At 38.1% G+C, this 22766-nt stretch overlaps 1 protein-coding gene across 1 annotated transcript; it reads left to right on the forward strand.

Moving 5' to 3' along the window:
• The first annotated feature begins 12929 nt into the window (after window positions 1–12929).
• LOC109047580 (prolactin receptor-like) lies at window positions 12930–22342 on the forward strand. The gene is made up of 7 exons (XM_042730556.1): window positions 12930–13267; window positions 15059–15135; window positions 19169–19286; window positions 19438–19607; window positions 21482–21660; window positions 21761–21914; window positions 22005–22342. The coding sequence occupies exons 2-7, from the start codon at window positions 15066–15068 to the stop codon at window positions 22106–22108; spliced, it is 795 nt and encodes a 264-aa protein (XP_042586490.1). The 5' UTR covers window positions 12930–13267; window positions 15059–15065; the 3' UTR covers window positions 22109–22342.
• The last annotated feature ends 424 nt before the right edge of the window (window positions 22343–22766 follow it).

Here is a 22766-nt window from a genome sequence, read left to right on the forward strand (position 1 = left end):
AGGTCCAGGATTGGCCGTAACCCACCACCTTTCTTGGGTACAATGAAGTATGGGCTGTAAAACCCCGACTTCATATCGGGTGGAGGGACCAGCTCAATCGCGTCCTTCGCCAGCAGAACCGCGATTTCCGCTCGCAAAGTGGGAGCATCTTTGTCCGGCACAGAGGTGAACCGGATGCCCCTGAACTTGGGAGGATGCCGGGTGAACTGAATCGCATAGCCGAGTCTGATGGTTCTTGTGAGCCAGCGAGACGGCCTGGGGAGCGCTAGCCAGGCCCCCAGAGACCGAACAAGCGGAACTAGGGGCCCTCACCATCTCCTGAAGAGCAGAATCCTGAGACTCTGGGTTGCCCGTCTCAGGGGCGCCACTTTCCTGGTGCCAGCTCCACGCCGTGGCCGTGAAGGCTGCTGCTGAGGCCGGGCTGGAGCGGAGGTGGAGGCAGCAGGAGGGTGCCCTCGGCGATTAGCAGGCAGAGGGTGGGTGACGGCAGCAGTGGGCCGCCGGGGCAGGATGTGCTTGATCGCCTCCGTCTCCCAGGGTAAGCCAAAGGTGGCGTTCCTGGAACACTAGCGCGGACATCGTCTGACCCAGGGACCGCGCTGTGACTTTCATTGCCCGTAGGGCAAGGTCCGTCGCAGTGCGCAGCTCCTACATGACACCTGGGTCAGAACTACCCTCATGCAGCTGCCTCAAGCCTTGGCCGTCAGTGCGGACGAGAATTTACAGGCCCTGGACGGGAGGCGTGGATTACCCCGCCAGGCGGCAGCGCTTTGCGGGCAAAGCTGCATCGCAATAGCGCGCTCAACTGGGGGATCTCAACATACCCCTTAGCCGCCCAGCCGTTGAGGGTAGTGAGGATGGAGGAGGCACTAGATCTGTTTCAGGCAGAAAAAGGTGCCCCCCAGGACCTAGTAACCTCCTCATGCAATTCCGTGAAGAATGGAACCGGAGTTGGCTGCCGACGATTGGCGTGCGGCACCCCCAAGAACCAATCGTCCAGCCTTGAGTGTTCGGGAGATGGAGGGGCCTTCCATGGCAGCCCGACGCTCTTGGCAGCCCGTGCAAGCATAGCAGTCAGCTCTGGATCTGACTCGGGCAACGCCACTCTCCCAGAAGAAGGCAACGCAGCCAAATATTCAACTCCAGAGCCTAGCTCGTCCCCCGATGCAGTGATCGCCCTGGCCATGAATTGCAGTAGCCCTCCTTTTGAAGGAGGAACTAGAACGGGGCATGGGGAGGGGGACTCCTCCCCATTTGACGAAGAGGAGCCTCGATCGCAACATCGCGATGGTCATGTTCCCACAAGGAAAACATGACTCATCCACAAACGCTGCCTCAGCGTCCTCGAGGCCCAGGCACGAGATGCAGCGATCGTGACCATCAGATGGAGCCAGGATCGTGACCATCAGATGGAAAGACATCTTTAAAAAGACGCCCCGTCACTCATGGAGCTCTCTTAGGAATTGCTCTTTTAGTTTGAGAAAACACCAAAGTGTTGAAGTGCCCAGGAGGAGTTGCAACGTGACTGCAGAATTGGAAGCTGCAGCACGCTGAGAAAAAGGCAGCAGCACTGGCAACCCCCGCTGACGTACCGCGCACTCGTCAAACTCGTCTTGACGACACTCTGCTCAGAAGCTGAAGGCTCAGCTCCGAAGCGAAAAGCTGAATGTGCAACTGCACGAACTCTCCTTATATACCCGCGCTGCGGGGCGGGGTGCGCGATGCAAATCTCGCACGCCACATGCATTGGCTTGTTTTGTTAACAATCAAAGGCGATTCGTCTCTCTAGCGAGATCCCCGATTCATCAGTCACTGACGTAACATTGAACGTGACTGACTGAAAGGGAACCACCATTATTATAGATTAACCATGGTAACAACAAATTCACTGTTTGCTACACTAACCATAGTTTAACCATGGTATTTGTAGTATAACTGTTATACAAATGGTACTCTATATGCAAAAAAGGTTACTACTGTTTTATTATAGTAAAACCATGGTTCATTTTTGTTATCTTGTAATCTCAAGGTAAGATAATATTATTACAAATAACAGCTGTGAACACTGGGGAATCACAAAAATGCTGATTACACACTAATTATTGAAGAAATGCAGTTCTGATAGTGATTCTCATCAAAGGACCCATGTTGTCCATTAGTCGAAAAAGGCATTGGAAACGCCGTCTCCTTGCAGCAGATCTTCATTTCTGCATATAACGTGAGTTCTCAGCTGGTAAAAGTAAACCCATATATACATGCACACAATAGAATGCTTAATCCTTCGTGATATATACATCACAAAAACTGGCCAATCAGGTTGTAAACGTATCACTATGCCTTTAGGTGTCAAAAATGCCAGTGTGAACACTAACCGGACCAGGACCAAATGTATCATTTTCTTTTTTGGTCTGGACCAAATGAACCAAACTAACTGAACTACAAGTGTGAACACACCCTAAAAAGTTGAACTTAGACCACATCATGAAACCTGTGGTGGAAATGGTCAGTTTAATATGCGGTATTAATATAATAGACGGTAACAGGAGTGACATTTTTAACATGTTTATTAACAATATTTCTCAAAATTACAAAAAATTATTGTTTCCTCTATAAATAAGCATAACGGGTGGACATGTTATGCTTTACCACATCAGTGAACTATTCTAAATTGTTAAATAAATAGCTGATAAAAGTCTGCAACTGTTTCCTCCACACTTTCACTGATCTACAGTACAGAGGCAAATCAAATAAAAAACACTAACCTTATTTCCAAATTCAGTGCCTCGATCTGTTAAGGGTTTTTTAGGGGCAGGTCTTTTTTATAATGCCGGTCGTGACCTCCTCTGTGATTTCTGTTCTCAGTGGGAAACCTCACAGCACTTTGTAAAGTAATCTACCATCACACAGATATATACTGCTAACCGTCTTTTGTTGGTTGTTTCACACTAAATCCATCCCTACAATATCGCATGGCTGTGCCACCTGATACACATACATGTTCAGTAGATAAAACTGATAATAGATGAAATAAGAATGTTCCTTGTGTTCTTCAGACAAACATAACTTAACTCAATAGGGGTATATTCATTCTGATTCTTCAGAGGACATTGTTTCCTCTGACATGCAGCACAATGTGTGTCCTAAAATATATTGCAGTAATCAGTTTGATCAGTAACATGAACATGTGAGGAAAGATGATGACACAATTAAACACACCCAATGTTTATATTCACACACATGCCAGGCCAGTAAAAGCCTTTGCTAATGGCATCCAGTGTTTTCTCAGCATCTACTGGGCTGCTGTGGAACTGCTCAAAAATCTCTTTGGAGCCTTTTTGGTGCTGACTACTTTGGCCAAAGTGCCGCCTTTTCGAACATAATTCAAAACTTCATCTAAAAAGTATAAAGTTGTAAAGTTGTAAATCATTATATAAGCAGTGAAGCTACTAAATCCAGGTGTACATTTGACATAACTCACTTTCAATAACAAAGCTCTCTGCTTTTCTGAGAAATAAGAATTTTTTGTGTCCGAAAAGACCCTTGGGTAGCTTTCCAAACCTTTTAAACTCAGCAAGCACTTTGAATTCTTCCTCATCCATCTTGTGCTTCAACACTGCACTGATAAATCTAATAACGCAGGCTCATATAATATTACCATTTAAGTTCAGTTGTTTTACATGAAACATTAAATTACTTGATTGATTGTGTAACACACTGGTCTAATCATCTAATCATTATGTGACTTGATTAGCCTCAACTATGGTAACCATGGGGGAAAAAATTATGTTGCTTGCTGGCTTACTTGAAAAATACTCTTTATAAGTACTCTTTGTTGTTTTTTTTTTTTTTTTTTTTTTTTTTTTTGTCTTAACAATTGTAATTAAACATCTTTTAAATATATGTCTGTTGTCTATGTAATGAGCCTGAAAGTATGATATGACACAAAACAATCATAACAGTGTGTAGACATCCTCAAAAACCCATATTCTCTTTCCTACTATTATGTTTCTTCTTCATAAAAAAAACATTTATTAAAAAAAAAAAAATAAAATAAAATTAGCACCAAATTAGTTGCTCTGTGTTGTATTCGTGAATGAAAAATGTCCCATGAGTGACTCGTATCTTTTACATTTACAGTCAACAAACTAATTACTATGTGATTGTTCTTTAGTCACTTGTATCTAAGATTTAAACTTCTGAATTACGCAAGTAAGCTCGTACTGTAGAAAAGCGCTAAAACATTGTGAAATTAAAGCACGGTTTCTAATTTCACCAATAATGAATTAATGAAAAAGAGAAACATTAAGTGTATCATTAATTTAATATTAACTCTTTCTCTGCCAGCATTTTCATTTCATAAATGCAGTTTTCATTTACATGCTGTCTATTTCTGATGATCGCATTATTTTTAATATTCATCTGTTTACATAAGAGATCGCTTGTTTCTCCGTCCTGTTCATGTGTGTTTTTTCTTCGGGAGGTTTTGTACTAGTTCAGAAGATGTGTAATAGCGCCCCCAAGTGTATAACAGTGAAAACACGAAAAGCCATAAAAACTCATCAATGGCGGGGAAGCGTTGTCTTCTTAGGCCCCATTTACACTGCATGGTTCAAGTGACCCAATTCCGATTTTTTCCTCTCATGTGGCACAGATCGGATATGACCGGTGAAGGTGTAAGCAGGAAAAAACCACATGGATTCCGATTTCTCAGATCGGATTCAGGCCTCATTCATATGTGGTAATAAATCGGATATAAATCGGATACGTGCATTTGCGTTGTGCCAGGTAAGCAGACAAATCGGATATTCCCCAGTAAATGCGAGTCGTACGTCATTAAAAAAGTGACGTCAACTCAGGTGGACACCACCAACTGAGATCACATGATTTATTATGGGGAGGACGAAGGATACACACAGTGGAGCAATGCAGAGGTTTTTAATGTCTTTTAAGTCCTCTTTTTTCTCTGCCGTACGAGACCAGTGTTTTGCTGATTTTTTTTGTTGACTTTTCAAAATATTGTGGAAAGCAAAACACTGTATAAATTAATTTTTTTTGCATCTGCATCCATTGTATTTCGTGCTGTTTTACTTCCTTTTCCGGGTCAGAACGTCTACCGTTTTGTTAGTTTCAGCAGTGTATAGTATAAATGCAAAAATCGGATATAGGTCACTTTTTAAAAGATGATGTAAGCGGGTCGTCAAAAAAATCAGATATAGTCAGAAAATCAGATTTGGGCATCAAGACCTGCAGTGTAAATGCAGCCTAAATGATGAGATAACTCATCAGTGGCAAGGAAAGAGTTAAAATCTGGTTGAAGTTATGTAGGCTACCAACTAAACAAACAATAATGACAGAATTATCACAACGGAAACTCTATTTTGCCAACAAAGATGCATTTATACCAGTTTTATACCAGTTATTGGGGAAGTCGTGGCCTAATGGTTAGAGAGTTTGACTCCTAACCCTAAGGTTGTGGGTTTGAGTCTAGGGCCGGCAATACCACAACTGAGGTGCCCTTGAGTAAGGCACCGAACCCCCAACTGCTCCCCGGGCGCCGCAGCATAAAAGGCTGCCCACTGCTCCGGGTGTGTGTTTGTTCACTGCTGTGTATGTGCACTTTGGATGGGTTAAATGCAGAGCACCAATTCTGAGTATGGGTCACCATACTTGGCTGTATGTCACGTCACTTTCACTTATCAACAGCTTAAAGGGTTACTCCATCATAACATAATGTTACGGTTGAATCACTGATGGCAGATGGAGTATTCTGACGATGCTTTTCATACTTTCCTGGACCTTGACACTGTTATTTACTTGGCAGTCTATGGGACAGTCTCAAGCCTCCCGGTTTTCATCCAAAATATCTTAAATTGTGTTTTAAAGATGAACAAAGCTTTTACGGGTTTGGTACGACATGGAGGGTAAGTGAATAATGACAAAATTTTCATTTTGGGGTGGAGTATTCCTTTAAACTAGCAACAAAGTCGCTAGGTGGGCAACACTGGAGCTAGCGGAGCATGTCACGTGATGCACTTCGGCGAATCAGGTGACGGGAAATTGACTTCAGCCAATGCATTTCTGTCTCCTGGTTTAGATCAGCCTTTATTTTTTCCCTGTTGGTGAGCTCTACATAGTCTCTCTGTATTTGATCATTTTCTGTCATTACACTAAAGAGAAGGAGCTTTCCAGAGATACCAAACACTCACTGTTTACAAATGCAGACATATGCAGATAGATATGATTGAGAGATGCTAATCTTAGACAAAGTTAAGAAAAGCTGACAGAGATATGAGAACAAACTGAGTAATAAAATCATTCATTTTATTTTCATAGTATCACTGTTAAAGAAGTCATGTTATAGAAGCAAAATATACCAAAATCTGAAAATCAACCAGTGTGCACAAAAATAGCTTTTTTGCCTGCTGTTAATAATCAGTTCATAATTGTCATAAATACACTAAAGACTAAGCAGTGATTATTTTCACGTTTGATTATTCAATTCGTGTTTTTCTTGTTTAGATATTAAATAAATTTCATTTGTTTCTTAAAATTGTTCTACTACTTGTAGAACAACTGCATCTTTGTAAGTATTATTAACAAACAGAAAATGTGATTATTAATATAGCAATTATTTTTAATAAAAGCATGGGAGTAAAAGATGCATTGTGATCCGTCAAGAAATGTTTTGAAATTGAATCAGTATTCTTTGAATTGAATCGAATCACGAGGCAATAGAAAATTCTAGATATTAGATTTTTCTTTGTTGTGTTGTTTATAACAAATAAAGGAAGATGTTTGTAGTGAAAGCGTGCATTCAACAGAATATGTCAGAAACATCATGTGCTGTCTGAAGGGTGCTTCCAGATCAGATCTGAAAGAGTCCAGGACTCTGCTTCCGGCTTTCCTCAACTCTTCTGGTTTCTTCAATCTACAAGCAATCTTTATAGGCTGCTGATTCATTCCTATGCACTGGAGAAGTATGTATGACCATCTCCCCTTTCTGTTTTATAAAGCATATTGATCAGATATTGATAAATCTATCAGAAATCATGTCTTAACACTATAAATGTAATTTCAAAACAAAAACTATTTAAATGTAATCAAAAAAATCTCTAAATGGCACCCATATCTCTAAGAACTGGTTATCATTAAGATTATATTTTACTGAGTTTCAGGAGGATTTGCTGCTTACTGTTTTGAGAAGAGATTTCATTTTAATTTCACAAGAAAAATTAGAACCAAGTTAACTCCTTCTTAGTCCCAACACAGTCCCTGATGGAAACATATGCTCATTTTCGCTTTACTGAATTGGAAAATAAAAAAACGATTTAATAAATTTCACTGAATCCATTTTTTTTTTTTATTATTTTAACAAAAAAATCTCTATTGTGTCTCAGTGCGTGAGCATAATCAAGTTGTGTAAACAATTTTTCAAGAAAAACAAACAGTTTTCACCCTGAAGCTGAATATGTAATGCAGAATGTGGTCTTACTAGAGCGACTGATTTATTTGTCCTCTTCCTTTTCTTGGCTTCACCCCATCTTAACAAGCCACAGTCTGTGACACGTCATCTGAAAACACAGCCTTAGAAGATCCACAGGGCAAGACAGTCTTTCTCAGAACCTGTACAGTACTGTACTGATGTGTGTCCTGTGCTAGAGAAGCGGGGATCCAAGTTCAGGACTGTGTTAAAGGAAAAATAAATACATTCTAAAAGACAGAAAAATGCAATCCTAATAAATACTATATGATTCAAGTCAATACACAAAAACATCCCAAACTGCATAAACAAAAATTGCCTGAACTGCATAATTTAGATATCCTGTTTTATTTATAAATAAAAGTATCATGAGTTCGCCTATAATTGAAAGTGAACTTGACAACTAAAATGATAACACGAATAATTTTAAAATAAAACACACATTATCTAAAATAACCCACACTACCTAACTTCCACTCGGACACAGTTTCCTCAAGTTTGTGTGATGATGATCTTTGGAAGCACATGTGTGGCTGTGATGAGGAGAGGATACCCCTAAAATCAAAACACAGATATAAAACTAGACACACTCAAATAACAACATAAATAGAGACTTGCGACTTGACTTGGACTCGTGAGACTCATAAAAAACACAAGTTATTTTGGTATTCCATTCACATTCTCCTTTACTACCCCACTGGACAGCATCACACACCACATTCTACTGTTCATCCTCATCCACTAATCACCTCATAACCACACCAAGCCAGCATTATTAGCTTTACACACACGACACTAGCTCTAAACTGAAATATACCGACAACAAAACTAGCTCTTAAACCGAAATCCTATGCACCCCACTATTAAGAACATTTCAAAATCATGATTAATGATAGCTATCCGTTTTTTCTTTTTCTTACACTCAAAGTAAAAATAAACTACAAACTAAATACACTTTTTTTTGCATCTTTTGTTTTACACAGCAAATGCTGCACAGAAACCAAATCTGAAGTGCAGGGACGTAACGATGCATCGAGTTCTGGTGGAAAATCGATACAAATATGTGACGATTCAAAACAGTTGAGATGTCAATGGAATCGTGATATAGTTGGGGTGGGAGTTAATATGGATGTAATCTCTGATGGAAACTGACTGTCCTTAAGCAAAGTTTCTAGATGGTGTTTTTTTTTCATCTTGACACTGTATTATGCATATTAGGCATTCATAAGCGCTGTGCTTTTTTGTTTACAGCTGTATGGCGGTGTTCTAAGCTCCACCTGCTGGCAGAGAGTGGATCTTCCTTTCTCAGCCCCTGCAATCAGATTCATGTTTTTATGTGCTATAGTTTCACAAATCTGAGTCAAAACATTCTGTTTTTGCTTCAAATCTTGAAATTATAAAATCTATATTAAAATACAGTGGGTAAACACAAGTTAAGACATTTTCTGATGAAATCCGAGAGCTCTCTGACCCTCCCATAGACAGACAGTGGTCTACCACGATCAAGGCCCAGAAAAGTGCCAAGATGATCAACAAAGTTTTCCGTTTTGGGGTGACATCAGTGGTTCAACTGTAATGTTACAAAGCTACGAGAATCCCTTTTTTTTTTTTTTGCACAAAGAAACGAAAATGAGTTTCATTTTTTTGCCCAGCCTTACTTATTGAATCCAGAATATACAGATGATGAACTAAGATCAGTGGTGGTCAGTAACGGAGTAGCTTTACTTCGTTACTGTACTTAAGTACATTTTTCAAGTATCTGTACTTTACTGGAGTAGTTTTATTTTGAGTAACTTTTTTACTTCACTACATTCCAGAAGCATAAGATCGTACTTTTTTACTTCATCTACATTTCATAAAACATATCGTTCTACCTTATTTTATTTCACATGCGCCGAGGAACAGAAGCGGTGTCTGTTCAAGAACTAAAATGATTCTTTTCAATGACCTTTTAAATAGGTTCTCAAACACACCAAACGATTCTTTTCTCGAATTACAATGATCCGATTGCAGCTGTTCTAGAGTCGACAACTCAGTGATTCAAATGAACCGTTTAGTGCGAGTCTCTAGTGAACTCAATTCACAAATAAGAACCCGGAGATTTTGTGAGCGCGCGCACGACTGAAGCTGCTAAATATAACTCAGTAATGTCGAATTTTAGGATTAATTATTAACTGAAAAACATATTTAGGTCAAAACTGTCAGTTTTTTGTGAACTAAATCTGCTGTAAATTGCTGATCTTATTTACAGCATGTGACTCGTAAGGTAAAAAAAAAAAAAAAAAAAAAAAAAAAAACACAAAAAAATGGAACCATTAAAATAACACAGATTAACTGCATAACTAACTCACCTTTCATGCACGTTCAAATTCCCACTTCTTCCGTAATGTTAACAGATTTATTAAAATGCATGCCCTATGTAATGTCTGTTTTTTCATAGTTTATCACAGTGTAAATTTTTATATTGTTTGGATTCAACCACCCAAGTAGACAGATATGATTGTTTATTCATAACCATACCTGAAAATAAGTAAATATTGTTTAGCTGATGCTAACTGTCTAGCTAACAAGCTTGCGTGGTGCAAGTTGAGGTCTTTTTAGATATAAAGTCCAAATATTTTTATTCAACCACCTATATTCGATTACATCTGGGGAAAAAGAAAGGATATGATGTTCGAAACATAGTAAACTACAGTAATTATCAAAGTTGGGAAGTGATTTGGCCGGGTGTTTTTACACCACGAGACAAGGTTTGAGAAGACACAATCATTATGAAAATAAGAATATATTTTTCCTTAAAATGTTATTCCTAACTTCAGTCCCTTATTTCTCATGTCTTATATAAACAATGATGTGTTCTGCAAAACAAACAACTTTTAAAACTTTTTTTTTCTTGCTGGTAAAAATTTGATGGTCAACATGTGACCCTGGAGCAACAAAAGCAGTCCTCTAAGTCGGCGGGGTATATTGTAGCAAAGGCCACAAATACATGTATGATTCAAAATTATAAATTTTTCCTTGATTTATTTCATTTATGGCATTTTAAAGCAAAAAAAAGGCACTTTTATCCCATTCGGATTTCCGGATCATTTTTTAACAGTATGTGTGTTTTCTGGGAATCAACCCATGACCTTTTTGTTGCTGTGCTAACACAATGCTCTACCACTGAGCCACAGGAAACACTTTTTTATTGCCACAAATCATAGGATAATTAAGTAAAGATCATGTTCCATGAAGATATTTTGTAAATTTCCTACCGTAAAATATATCAAAACTTTATTTTTTGGTAGTAAGATTGCATTGCTAAGAACTCATTTTGAACCACTTTTCAAAGATGGATTTTCTCCGGCAATTTAGATTTTTTTGCTCCCTCAGATTCCAGATTTTTTCAAATAGTTGTATCTCAGAGACAATATTGTCCTACCTAACAACCCATACATCAATGGAGAGATTATTCAGCTTACAGAGGATGCGTAAATCTCAATTTTGAAAAATGACCCTTATGACTGGGTTTGTGCTCAGGGTCACAGGATCTGTTTTCATCTCAGGTACATCGCAGTGTAAGCTACACAGTGAACATTCTACAAGTCACTCTCATCAACGTAGTCCATATCAACAACACATATATCTTGACTCCATATAGTGGTTATTTTGGGTAAATTCCAGGTAGTTTGAGGAGTAGGATTAAAAAAATAGGATTATATGAAATATGTGCTAAAATTTAATTAGGTAGTCTATATAAAATTGCTAAATAAATCAGTCAGTACTTTTTTACTTAAGTACTTAAAAAATCAAGAAAATCAAGTACTTTCTACTTCACGTCGATAAAATTGAAAATGGAGTCCTTTTTTTACTTTTACTGGAGTAATATTTTATTATAGATATCTGTACTTTTACTCAAGTACTTGATTTGTGTACTTCGTCCACCACTGACTAAGAGAGATGAAAGAGGCTTCAACACAGCAGCAAGCACAAACAAATGCTTCTGTCAGACACAGAGCAGTGGAGATCTGCTGGAGTAAATGATGCCTACAGCCTTTTGTTTGCATGTACAAACATTGTTCTCTTCTTGGCTGAAAAACAACCATTTTGTGAAACTCCTCCCTATTCATTTGTCATACAGCATTGAAATAGGCTATATTGTAGTGTATTGTATTTATCCATGTCAGGCCTAAACAAGATGCCAGCACAAAAACACCTTTCTGTTTAATTAGCGTTATCGAAAAAATAAAAATAAAAAGGTATTTTTATGTCAACATCACACACCCCTTAACAGAGCTGACACGAGCTGAATAGTAAGACTTTTGTCTTTTCAGAGCTGCTTTACAGCAAAATTAGGATTCTCTCCACAACTGTCTGTTTCCAGAATTGATTCTGTTGATTGATTGACTCTACTACTGACCCAAAGGTGAAATGATCTCTGAACATCCTCAGAGCTTGTAGAGAGCTTTATACATTACATTTTCCACTAACTGACTGAATACAGGTGTTCACTGGAGAACATGAATGAGATATTTTACTGCTGAAGGTTAAGTGGATGATGAGAACAGAGGTCAGTGAGCAAATTAATGAGACACAGCCTGTTTGATTGGTGTTGAGATGAAAGGCTTGTTTGTCCCATTGGAGCTGCTGAACTTTTCATCATCCCAGTGTATCTGATATCTTCATTAACTTAACGCGTGTCCAATGACAGCGTCGTCTGTGTTGTTCATGTGTCCACTGGGACAGTAAAGGTCAGTTTGTTTTCTTCTGTGCAGGGCTGGAAAAACACTCTACTGCCCATCAATTCCCTGTTGAACAAAACAGCAGATGCTGGTTAGCAAGGTTTTGAAGCTGGTTTAAGATGGTCATGAGCTAGTCTTAAGATGGTTTAAGCTTAACCTTATCCTTACATGATCATAACCTTATCCTTACATTATCAGATCTTTAGCTGGTCCTTAGCTGGTTTAAGTTGGTCATGAGCTGATCCTTAGCTGGTTTAATCTGGTCTTTAGCTGGTCATGAACTGGTCCTAAACTGGTACGTTTTTTTGCACTTAGTTTAAATAGACACTCCATAATAAATTATTATTATTATGGGCCAAGCTCCGAAGATGCATAGGCTCCTATTATAGTCATTGGCGTAAAAATTGCACTCATGTTTATTTAATCATTCATGGTGTTATAATAAACACACAAGTGGACACTGGGCTATTTTCACATTTAAATGGCTCTGTTCTGTGAGATTTTTAAGATAAATCCCGCTGTGTTTGCAGTGATGGTTGCTGTTTTCCTCTCTATTCAGCTTCCGACAGGACAAACATTCCTGCGTAAATAAGCTTTAGTTGTATGAACATCATCATGTGACTAAAACCATCCCAATACATACAGATGTGCGGGTGTGAGTTTTGTGTAATGTGCAGTATTGATTTGTGCTTTCCTGCACTGTGTCGTGTGGGAGTGAATCTGGTCTGATGGGTTTTAGTCTCATTCCCAGGGACTTGCTGAGTTTCCAGATCTCTCCGCTGTGTGTTTGTAAGCTGTTGTCATATGATCTGCTGTATCAGGATTACTCCATTATCTCCTCTGTAAGCTCATCTTCATGAACACAAGAGCAGGTGTGTGAGACTGTCCCTTCAGAAACCATGACCTACCGTCAGTGTTGAGAAAGAGAAGTGTCGGGTTCAGTAAGGTAGAGGTGTTCAGCTGTTAAAGTGGCGAAAGACATGAGAACTGAACATGGACTCTGTCTGAAGTGCTTGAAGGAAACTCTGGCTTTCTATTGGACTCAATGCTGCTGATTTGACAGGTCCGTTAAGCTTCTTTCTACATTCTTAAGCATAGAATCTTCATTTCTCCTGCTCTGGCTTGCTTCCTTATCTAGCATTCTAATAAACCTGGCATTCCTCTGAATATATAGAAGCTGGATCTGTGACAGATAACTTGTGCTCTTTTATTGTAAATGTAAATGTGCGGAAGTATAAGTACGTTAAAATGAACATGTAACATGTCTGTCACTGTCATGGATCCCGTTTGGACATAAAACACCTCATCTATCTTTGAGATGACAGTATCTTGTTATATATTTCATATCATGTGTTAATATGGCTGATGGATGTCATCCAGTTTTAGGATTTTTGTGTCATATATAACATATAAGAGAATAAGATAAAACTGTTTCAGTAAAACCTGAATCATAGAGAGACGAGAGATATTGACTAAGACTACTCTCTAAATAAAACAGTAAATACTGTAATATTCTACAAAGCTTTTTTTATATTGCTATTAAACACATTGTTCTGGACTGCACAGTTTCATTAACTGATGTGTGTGTGTCTTTAACATAAACAAGAATAAATTCTAAAATACCTTCTTAAAGGTATTAAGTATGTATTTAGGAAATCATTCAGACACATCACAGCAACTAGAATTTGATGTAAAAGTGTGTAACTATCATAACTATCAGGCGTCATTATAATTATACAACATACATTTTGTAATTAATTAATTAGGTGTGTGTTTTTTTTTTTTTTTTTTTTTTTTTTTTGTGACTTAATTCCTGTTTTTGTGAGATTCACACTGTTTGCTCTGCTCCACTCGTTGCGACTCTAAAGCTTCATACTATCAGTGTTTTATCACTGCTTTTTTCAGCTTGAAGTCACTGGACGTGTTATTACATGTTAGACTGTCCCCATAAACACAATCAAGCCTAGAGAGAAAAAACAGACAACCACCCCCCTTTAAAAGAGATGTTGTTTGTAATGAACAGCACTATAATAATTTTTTATAGGTTATTTTTGTTTCTGTTATGAATGTCACGCAGGAGCGCAGTATTGGGCTGAGTTCACTGAACAGAACTCTTAGACAGAAGAAACAGATCCTGACTAGCATTAGCAATCCCATCATGCCTCACATCAACACATATCACGCCAGAGCCGCATTCACAACAGTCAAGACGCTTTTGTAACGCATGCGTGTCATCACTCTGCTCTTGTGTAACAGTTAGATCAAAGGTTGGTCCTTCGAGGAGGTAACAGTCACTGACCGAATTAGTTTCTTTGAGTGGTTTTAACAATTTCTCCAGTCAACATGATCTGATGTGATGGAGAGAGTCTTTAATGTTCATTATGGTTGTCCTTCATTATCATTATGTAATAACTCGCTTCACCTCTAATGTCAACTGTGTGTTGTTTGCGGAGGTAACTAATGGTCAAATATTGGTTTGGTGATTTCAGGCTGTTGTCGGTGATGCAGGTTTATTAGAAGAATAATGGTGGTAATGAAGGTGGTGATGCAGCTCGGGTGTTGACAGGCTTGTCCTGCAGTTCTGTGGATGTTTTGCCCTCCAGGTCTTGGAGCCGGTCACGTGACTGAAAGCTATGAATTAGAGTCTGTGTGGCATCATGAGGGTTCCAGTATTTCCAGTTCCCCTCAGCCTTTTGTCAACAGATCTCAGGGCTTTTAAACGTGTACCTCTGAAGTTCTGCATGATGTGTGATTTATTGTTACACCTGTGTGTGTGTGTGTGTGTGTGTGTGTGCACTGTGTATTTACTGTCAGCTCATGCAGTGAAGTGTAGCAGTGTTGTTTTGTGTTGCAGACGCGTGATGCTGTGCTTTCTGCTCCTGACGCTCCACTGGATGACCGTCACTGTAGCGCTACAGTCGACCAGGGAAGGTGAGTGAAGAACTCGTCACGGATCACAGAACAAACCTAAAGAAAGGGAGGGGTGTGGAGGAGGAGGAGGAGGAGGAGGGGCTGGTGATTGGGGTGTGGTTTGCAGAACTCCTCACACCGGATGAGAAGCATTATAACACATTATAACTGGACCAAATCCTTGTTGATGCACTACAAAAACTGTAACTGTAATCTGCTACAGGCACTGAGAAAAAATGTGTAATTATAGTTACTTGTGAAATGTTAACGAATACAAAGATCTGAATATTTTCACACACACACAGATATGATTGATTCCTTTCATAAATCTTATTGACTGCTCTAAAATCTTTCAGGAGTTTAGGACAACGAATAACACACGCGTTTAATTACTTGATAACTGTTTTATTCCATATTTGGGTTTATGTGCAGTATATGCTTTTTTGTTTTAAGATGAACTGTTTTTGCAAGGCATTGTTAGATTCCAGTGTTTCCTTTCGTAGCTATGTCAAGATTTGATTTCAAAAACAATATCACAGCTATTAAACTATATCTGTTTTATTTTAAATCTGTATTTGATCTCAGAATGATCTCAAAGTAAAAACGGGTGCTAAAGTCTGATTCTGTGGTGGCTGTGCTTTGAAATGAATTCTGTGTATCTAAATTCAAGAGATGAAGTATTTTGACCGTAATCAGTGTTGAGTAATAATGTAAAGTTAACCCTGCGTGCTTTAAATGTTTCAAATTAATTCACAGTTTAGAAAAAAAAGAAATTATTTAGAAAAGTATTTAAAAAGCAATCAAATGTAAACAAACTTTAAGCAATTGAAATAGTTACACTGCTTACTATATTTTAAACAGGGTACCTTGTAATTTGTAACCTGTTACATTTCCAAAGTAACCTTCCCAACACTGTTCAAAACGATCTGTTTGTGCCTTTGTGTGAAAGAAATGCCTAGGTAGTGCGAAAAATAAGTTCTGATCATATTTCATGAGGCTTGGGTTTATCTTTCACGTGTGACGTCAACATATGATGCCAGGCTGTTGAAAGTAAATAAAGCACTTAGTAAACACTAAACCATTAGATCAGAGTCCTTAACTTACCCGCTAAAGCAGGTTTATAGCACATTGAGAGAGAGAGAGTGTGTGTAGAGATGTAAATAAGTAAATACCTGTACAACACTAATAACTAAATATAGGGTTTCTGCAGGTTTTATGAAGGAAAAGTTAAGAGATTTTAATTTGAAGACTTTTTGAAATCCAAGTAATGGGCATTTGAGGAATAAATTGAATATATCACAATATAATGATGGCTCTAAATGTAAATTTATTAGCCATACTCTCACTATGAACTATTACTAGCATATTTTCTGTTTATTAGTACTTATAAAGCACATAGCCTCATTCTGCATGTCCATATTCTAGATCTCTACCTCATATAACAACTATCTTACTAACTATTAATAAGCAGCTTGTCTTTGCATCATGTATTAAATGTTTTTGTATTAACTTTTTAATGTGAAAACTGACAGTGAGTTTATCTGAGATCTCAAAATCGCCGGTTAGAGCTTCTCAGATGATTTTTAGCTGCTCATCGCTGTGTTTATTCCTCGGTCACAGCGCTCTCTCTGTGTCTGTGTTTGTAGGAGTGTGTAGCTGCTAGCATGAGCCCACATGTCATAATCTCAAACACACTGAAGGCACTAATGGAGCGTTTTGTGTTTAATGTTTTGCTGTCAGCAACTAAACTTGTAGCTATGTAAGTGAGTCAGTATGAGTTGATGATCTGATTAGCACATTTAATTCAGGAGGTCAGAACAGTATAGCTGTGTGAATCAAATGAAAATAGTAGCATAAATCTAACAGAGTTGCATGTTCAGGCAGGATACATACAGATGGTAAGGTAATCCAAAGACTAATACCTGTGTAGTTGTTCAGCTAAATCTAACACTTTTGATGGTATTTCAATATATGATTTAGAATTTACAGTATGTCATTATGGTATTACTGTAGAAATGTAGCAAAATTGCTCCCATATTCAATTTTGCTTGAACTTAAACTTAAAGGGATAGCACACCCAAAAATGAAAATTAGTCCATGATTTACTCACCCTCAAGCCATCCCTAGGTGTATATGACTTTCTTCTTTCAGATGAATCCAATGGGAGTTATATTAAAAAATGTCCTGGCTCTTCCAAGCTTTATAATGGCAGTGAATGGCTGTTGATATTCAATAGTCCAGTAGAAATCTAATAAAGTGTATCCATCCATTATAAAAAGTAATCTGCCAGAATATGTCTATGTCATCTACTGGACCTGTCTCTTACACAAGTGCATCGCTTCACTTCAGAAGGCATTTATTACACTTTTTATGACAGACTTGTGCGCTTTTTGGGGATTCAATGTTTAAAGCACCATTCACTGCCATTATAAAGCTTGGAAGAGCCAGAATATTATTTTAATACAACTCTGATTGTATTTGTCTAAAAGCAGAAAGTCTGATTGGCCAGCTCTCCAGTGCTTAGTGATTGGCTGAATACCTCAAGCGTGTGACGGAAATGTTACACCTCTTAACATACTGTGATGCCGTCTCCCAGCACAACCAGAAAAAAAAAAAAAACATTAAAACCCATTACAAACGGGGCATTTGTTGCATCCAGTGGGGACATAATTACTGATTATAACATATAATATATAATTATGACTTATACTGTCTTTTTACACGTTGCGTTGCGTATTGTCTGCATTTGTGATTGGAGAAACAACAGACAACGGACACTACTCTACACTTTTCAAAACTTGCATTTGAATCATCAGTGACAAATCATTTAAATATAAAAAAACGTACTTACAGACTGTGAGTCAGAAGCGCCGGCAGTGTAGTCTTCTCTCCCAGGATCAGGAAACAGTCCTCCATAAAATGTGCAGCACACATCTGAATATTTGGGCTAAACTGTTCTGGAACAGTTTTGTAAATACAACTTAACCACTGATTTCTAGTTGTGTCTTCTTTTGGAAGATCAAACAAAGAAGTTTCGCTTTCACAACGAAACAGCGTCTCCACACCACACCATGGCAGCAACAGAGAGAATAAAAGTTACGCATTCTTTCTTTGCGTTAACATTTAGGTGGCGTTATGCAAAGCGTCCCACATAGTGACGTAGAGATGTGGGGGTGTGTTTAAACAAGCCGTTTTAGGAGGGCGTGGAAGAGTCTTAACTTTTATAAAGAATATCTCTTTGGATTTGAGACTTCTTTATGCACCAAGAGTTTGTAACACTCCAAAGAGAAAGGAAAAATTTAAATCGCACCATATGACCCCTTTAAAGAGTATGTAAACGTGTTAACTGGCTGTAGGTGCATAGACTTTTGGCATTGTTTGTGTCTGAGTAAGAAATGAATTGATGTCATTTCAAAGCTGTAGTCATTCAAGGGATGTATTTTGTGCCAAAGCAATGATTCACAGTTTAGCTCACATAGACTGCTGTTGTAAATAAGTGACCTGAGTATTAGGAAATGTGTCCAAGCTGTTGTAAAAACTGTAATTGACCACAATGAGATGTTCTTCTTCATAACGTTTTATTATGTTCACGCTTGATATTGCGGTAAGAAATTACCACATCACCCCAAAGAACTGGAAATATCATAGACAACATCTACGTCAACACTTGAGATGTTTCGGCACCATTCTGGGGAGCGGTTCCCAAAAGCATCGTTAGCTAACTATGGTCTCAAGTTACATCGTTACCAACATGGTTCAATGATTCTGTGTTTCCCAAAACCACAGTTCAAATGAACATTCACAAACAGCGTCGCAAACTTGTGTAGTTAGAACTACAGCTGTGGACCTGGGGTTAGAAGCATAGTTTCTTGTTAGTAAGACATATGGGCTTAAATAAATTATGCTCTTGTGCACAATAAGCAAGCTAACATACAGTACAATCTATACATTCTGTCTTCATTCTGACTCCACTGTAGCTGCTTCATGTAATTTGTCACTGCTACACTGCAATAGATGTCTTTGAGATCTTCAGTCTTTGTTTGTTCCATTGCAGATGACAAAAGGCCGTATATTTACCGCTGCCGCTCGCCCAACATGGAGATCTTCACCTGCTGGTGGCGTCCGATCGCTAATCAGGACAACGTCACCTACACGCTCCTGTACACCACGGGGTGAGACGTGAACCAAACACACTTCATAGTGTGTCTTTAATGCATCTGTGTGACATTCAGTCGCTTTGATTTATCATCATTTCTCATCAGATTAGTGTTTGTATGTAGAGTGTAGCTGTGAATAGTGAACAGACGTCATGTCTCCTCGCAGTGAGCGCACTCCTCGGGAATGTCCTGATTACGTGAGCGGCGGCATCAACAGCTGCTTCTTCGATGCCAAACACACTCAGGTCTGGGAGATATACTGCATGAACGTGACGGCACACACGCACACGGGGCCCATCACCTCTCAGAAACACTGCGTGGACGTGGTCGATATAGGTGATGCTTTACACTAAATATTACACGTGCTCTAAAACGTCAGGATATTGTGAAGCTGCAGTCTGTTCGCACTCAGGTTGATTTTTCTTGTTCAATCATTCACACATACAGTTTAATATACAGTTATATAAAATGATTAGTGTCTGTGTTAATGTTGCACTACACTCTGAAAAATAAAGGTTTTTTATTGGCACTGACGTTTGCATGAAGAACCTTTAACATCTGTGGACCATTACTATTGGACGAAAGATACTTCATAGTATATAACAAGCACTATGAGAGTTTTTCATCAGACTACTGCTCTCTGCTCATACTGTCAAAATACTGAACCTACATTAGGCCTCCACACGGTTGTAAACATTCAGGCTTTCACAGCTTAGTTTGTCTTCATGAACTCTCCTGTTCTAGGTTTCTCCTGAAGTTTGCTCATCATCATGTTTGTTAAAGAACCGGTTTGGGTGGAAGAAATACCGGTTAATAACGTTATTTTTTAAAAACAATTTTCTCTGCCTATAATTTGACTAATAATAATAATAATAATAATAATAATAATAATACTACAGTACAGCGTTTTCTTTACTCAAAAAGGAGATCTGGTAACCAAATTTCCAATACACTGCGCTTAGTCACAGCCAATACAGCATCATCTTTTCAAGAATTTGGCCAAATGTAGGCTACTAAACAAAAAAAAAAATCCATCAACACTTTAAAGACATCAAAGTATTTTTAAGATATTTTATATATATATATATATATATATATATATATATATATTATATATATATATATATATATATATATATATATATATATAAATAAATAATAAAAAAAAAAAAACATAATGTTTACAAACATTATAAAAATAGTTATTAGTTTCTCTCCAAAACAAATCCTCTAAAGTTTAGGCTATAAAAACTCCAATCCAAAGACAAATTAATTTAAGGTTAAGCTGATGCCTACTTCTCTCATTCAGCACGAATCCAAGTGTTTCCATGTTCCTGATGTATCTGGATGCTAAAATAAATATTTATTATACATTCATCGAAATAAAACAGACATAAAACATCATCCTTCACATCGGCTATATCAGCACAGCGAGGCGCGGTCACGTTGAACACAACACATTCTGTACAACGGAGCAGTGTATCTTTTTTATTTGTTTCTTTAACTGTATTTTATTTTGATAATGTACAGGCTTCAATATAGCAAAATTATGTTGTGGTGGCGCGTAAGGCGTCAGCGTGATGGTCATATCAACGCTGGTTGGTTATACAGAAGCAAGACATTATTCAAAGCTGTCAAGCTTTTGCAAAATAATTAAAAAACTAAAGCTTTTGCAAAATAAAGAAAAATACTATCTGCTGTTTCGTTTTCTTTTCCAAAAACTTTGGAACGTGTTACAATGAACTGTGATTAAGCAATTTTTTTTTGGTTTCGTTAATCTGTGAATATAATTTAAGTGAAATATATTTAGTGTATATGCCTATATTCCTTTTTATGTAAGCCATTAGTTTTTCTGTTTTCTCCATTCACAGAAGCGCTGCAGGTGCGTGTGATCTGTTGAATTCATCTTACACTATCCTCAGATAAACTCTAAGAGCATTACCTATGATGAGTTCACAGCTGAGCGGACATTTCACTCGATGGCTTCAGCGTCACATTTGCATAGTACTACTGGAATTCATGATTGGTTGACAGCAACGTTATTAACCGGTTAATGGCCATTTCAAATTTTCGATTCTGTTCGGAACTATAAAATTTGATTTAGTTTCTGTTTCTGGTTCTGTTCCTGTCAAAATTTTGTTCATTTCTAGTTTTCATGTTCATTCCTTGAACCAGTTCAGAGCCCTGGTCTCATGTGCTTCTGTCCCCAGTGGAGACCGACCCACCCTCTAACCTGACGTACGTCATGCTGAACGAGAGCATCGGTGAAGTCGGCCGCAGTGTTTTAGTGTCCTGGTTGCATCCGGTGAAGTCTCTAGTGCATGAGGAACAGATCATACTGGTCTACGAGCTGCGCTACAGAAACCTCGCTCAGCCAGACAACTGGAGGGTACAGGCACACAGAGTCTGCTTATCATGTCCCCATTTTTATGATAACTGTAGAAGAGACAGGAATGGAGACAAACATTTTGTCGTCTATTGGTCTGTAGGTAATGGAGCGTTTGCGCGAGCCTCATGTGGAGTTTTTGGATCTGCCGGTGGGAAGGTATGAGTTCAGTGTGCGCTGCCGCTCCACCAGCAACAAACACTGGAGTGTATGGAGTGAGTCCATCTTCATCACCATCAGCGGCAGTGCTCTGTCCGGTACTCACACACACTTACACATACTGTATATCAACCCATCTCCCACGACTGATAGCTGCTGCTCTAAGTGTCTGCCTGTCTGTCTCTCAGATCGGATGTTGGCCTTGATCCTTGTGACCGGTATCGCCATCATGGTCTTCCTCTTCATCAGTTTGGGGAACATCCCACGAGGCAAGAGGTCAGTGACGTCATGAAGCTCGTAGCTCTGATCTCACAGATGGATCTGTAGATCTGCGTCATTAGCTCACATGAGAACATGGATCTAGAGGCTCGCTCAGATGTTTAGTTCAGGCACCGAGAGTCACAAATCTGCAGACGGCTGCAGAAAAGTGATTAATATACATACTAATATACATTAATATACATCTAAAAAAAAGGAAACATGCAAAAAGGGTTCTGTAAGGGGTAGAGAATAAAAATACTGAAAATACTCAGTAACACTTTATAATAATGTCCAGTTATAAATCATTTATAAATTATTAGTTAATGATGAACTAATCATTTACAAAACATGACTATATGTTCATAAATGATTAATGAGTGGTATGCTAACAATTTACAAATGTGTTGTAAGTTATCTTAAAAAATTATCAAATCATGAAATAAATCAAACTGATCATTAGTAGATGGTTTATAGTTGATACATTATTTATCACTTATAAATCATTGAATTAATTATGTCAAAATTGTTTTGTATAATTATCTCAATAAACAATTGTTAATCATGAACAAATGATGAATAAACCATTAGTAAATGATCAGTATATGATTTATTCATCAAAAACAAAACCACAAACATTTCATAAGCACAAACATGCAGGTATGCTAAAGCACTATTTTTAAGAAGAGTAA

The sequence above is a fragment of the Cyprinus carpio genome, chromosome B9 (assembly GCF_018340385.1).
Source record: "Cyprinus carpio isolate SPL01 chromosome B9, ASM1834038v1, whole genome shotgun sequence".
Taxonomy (NCBI): Eukaryota; Metazoa; Chordata; class Actinopteri; order Cypriniformes; family Cyprinidae; genus Cyprinus; species Cyprinus carpio.

Excerpts from the sequence above, each read along its gene's own strand:
- LOC109047580 (XM_042730556.1), top strand. The coding sequence starts at position 15,066 with ATGCTGTGCTTTCTGCTCCTGACGCTCCACTGGATGACCGTCACTGTA. Across the intron at positions 15,136-19,168 it reads GCTACAGTCGACCAGGGAAG|ATGACAAAAGGCCGTATATT; the intron begins GTGAGTGAAGAA and ends GTTCCATTGCAG. Across the intron at positions 19,608-21,481 it reads CGTGGACGTGGTCGATATAG|TGGAGACCGACCCACCCTCT; the intron begins GTGATGCTTTAC and ends TTCTGTCCCCAG.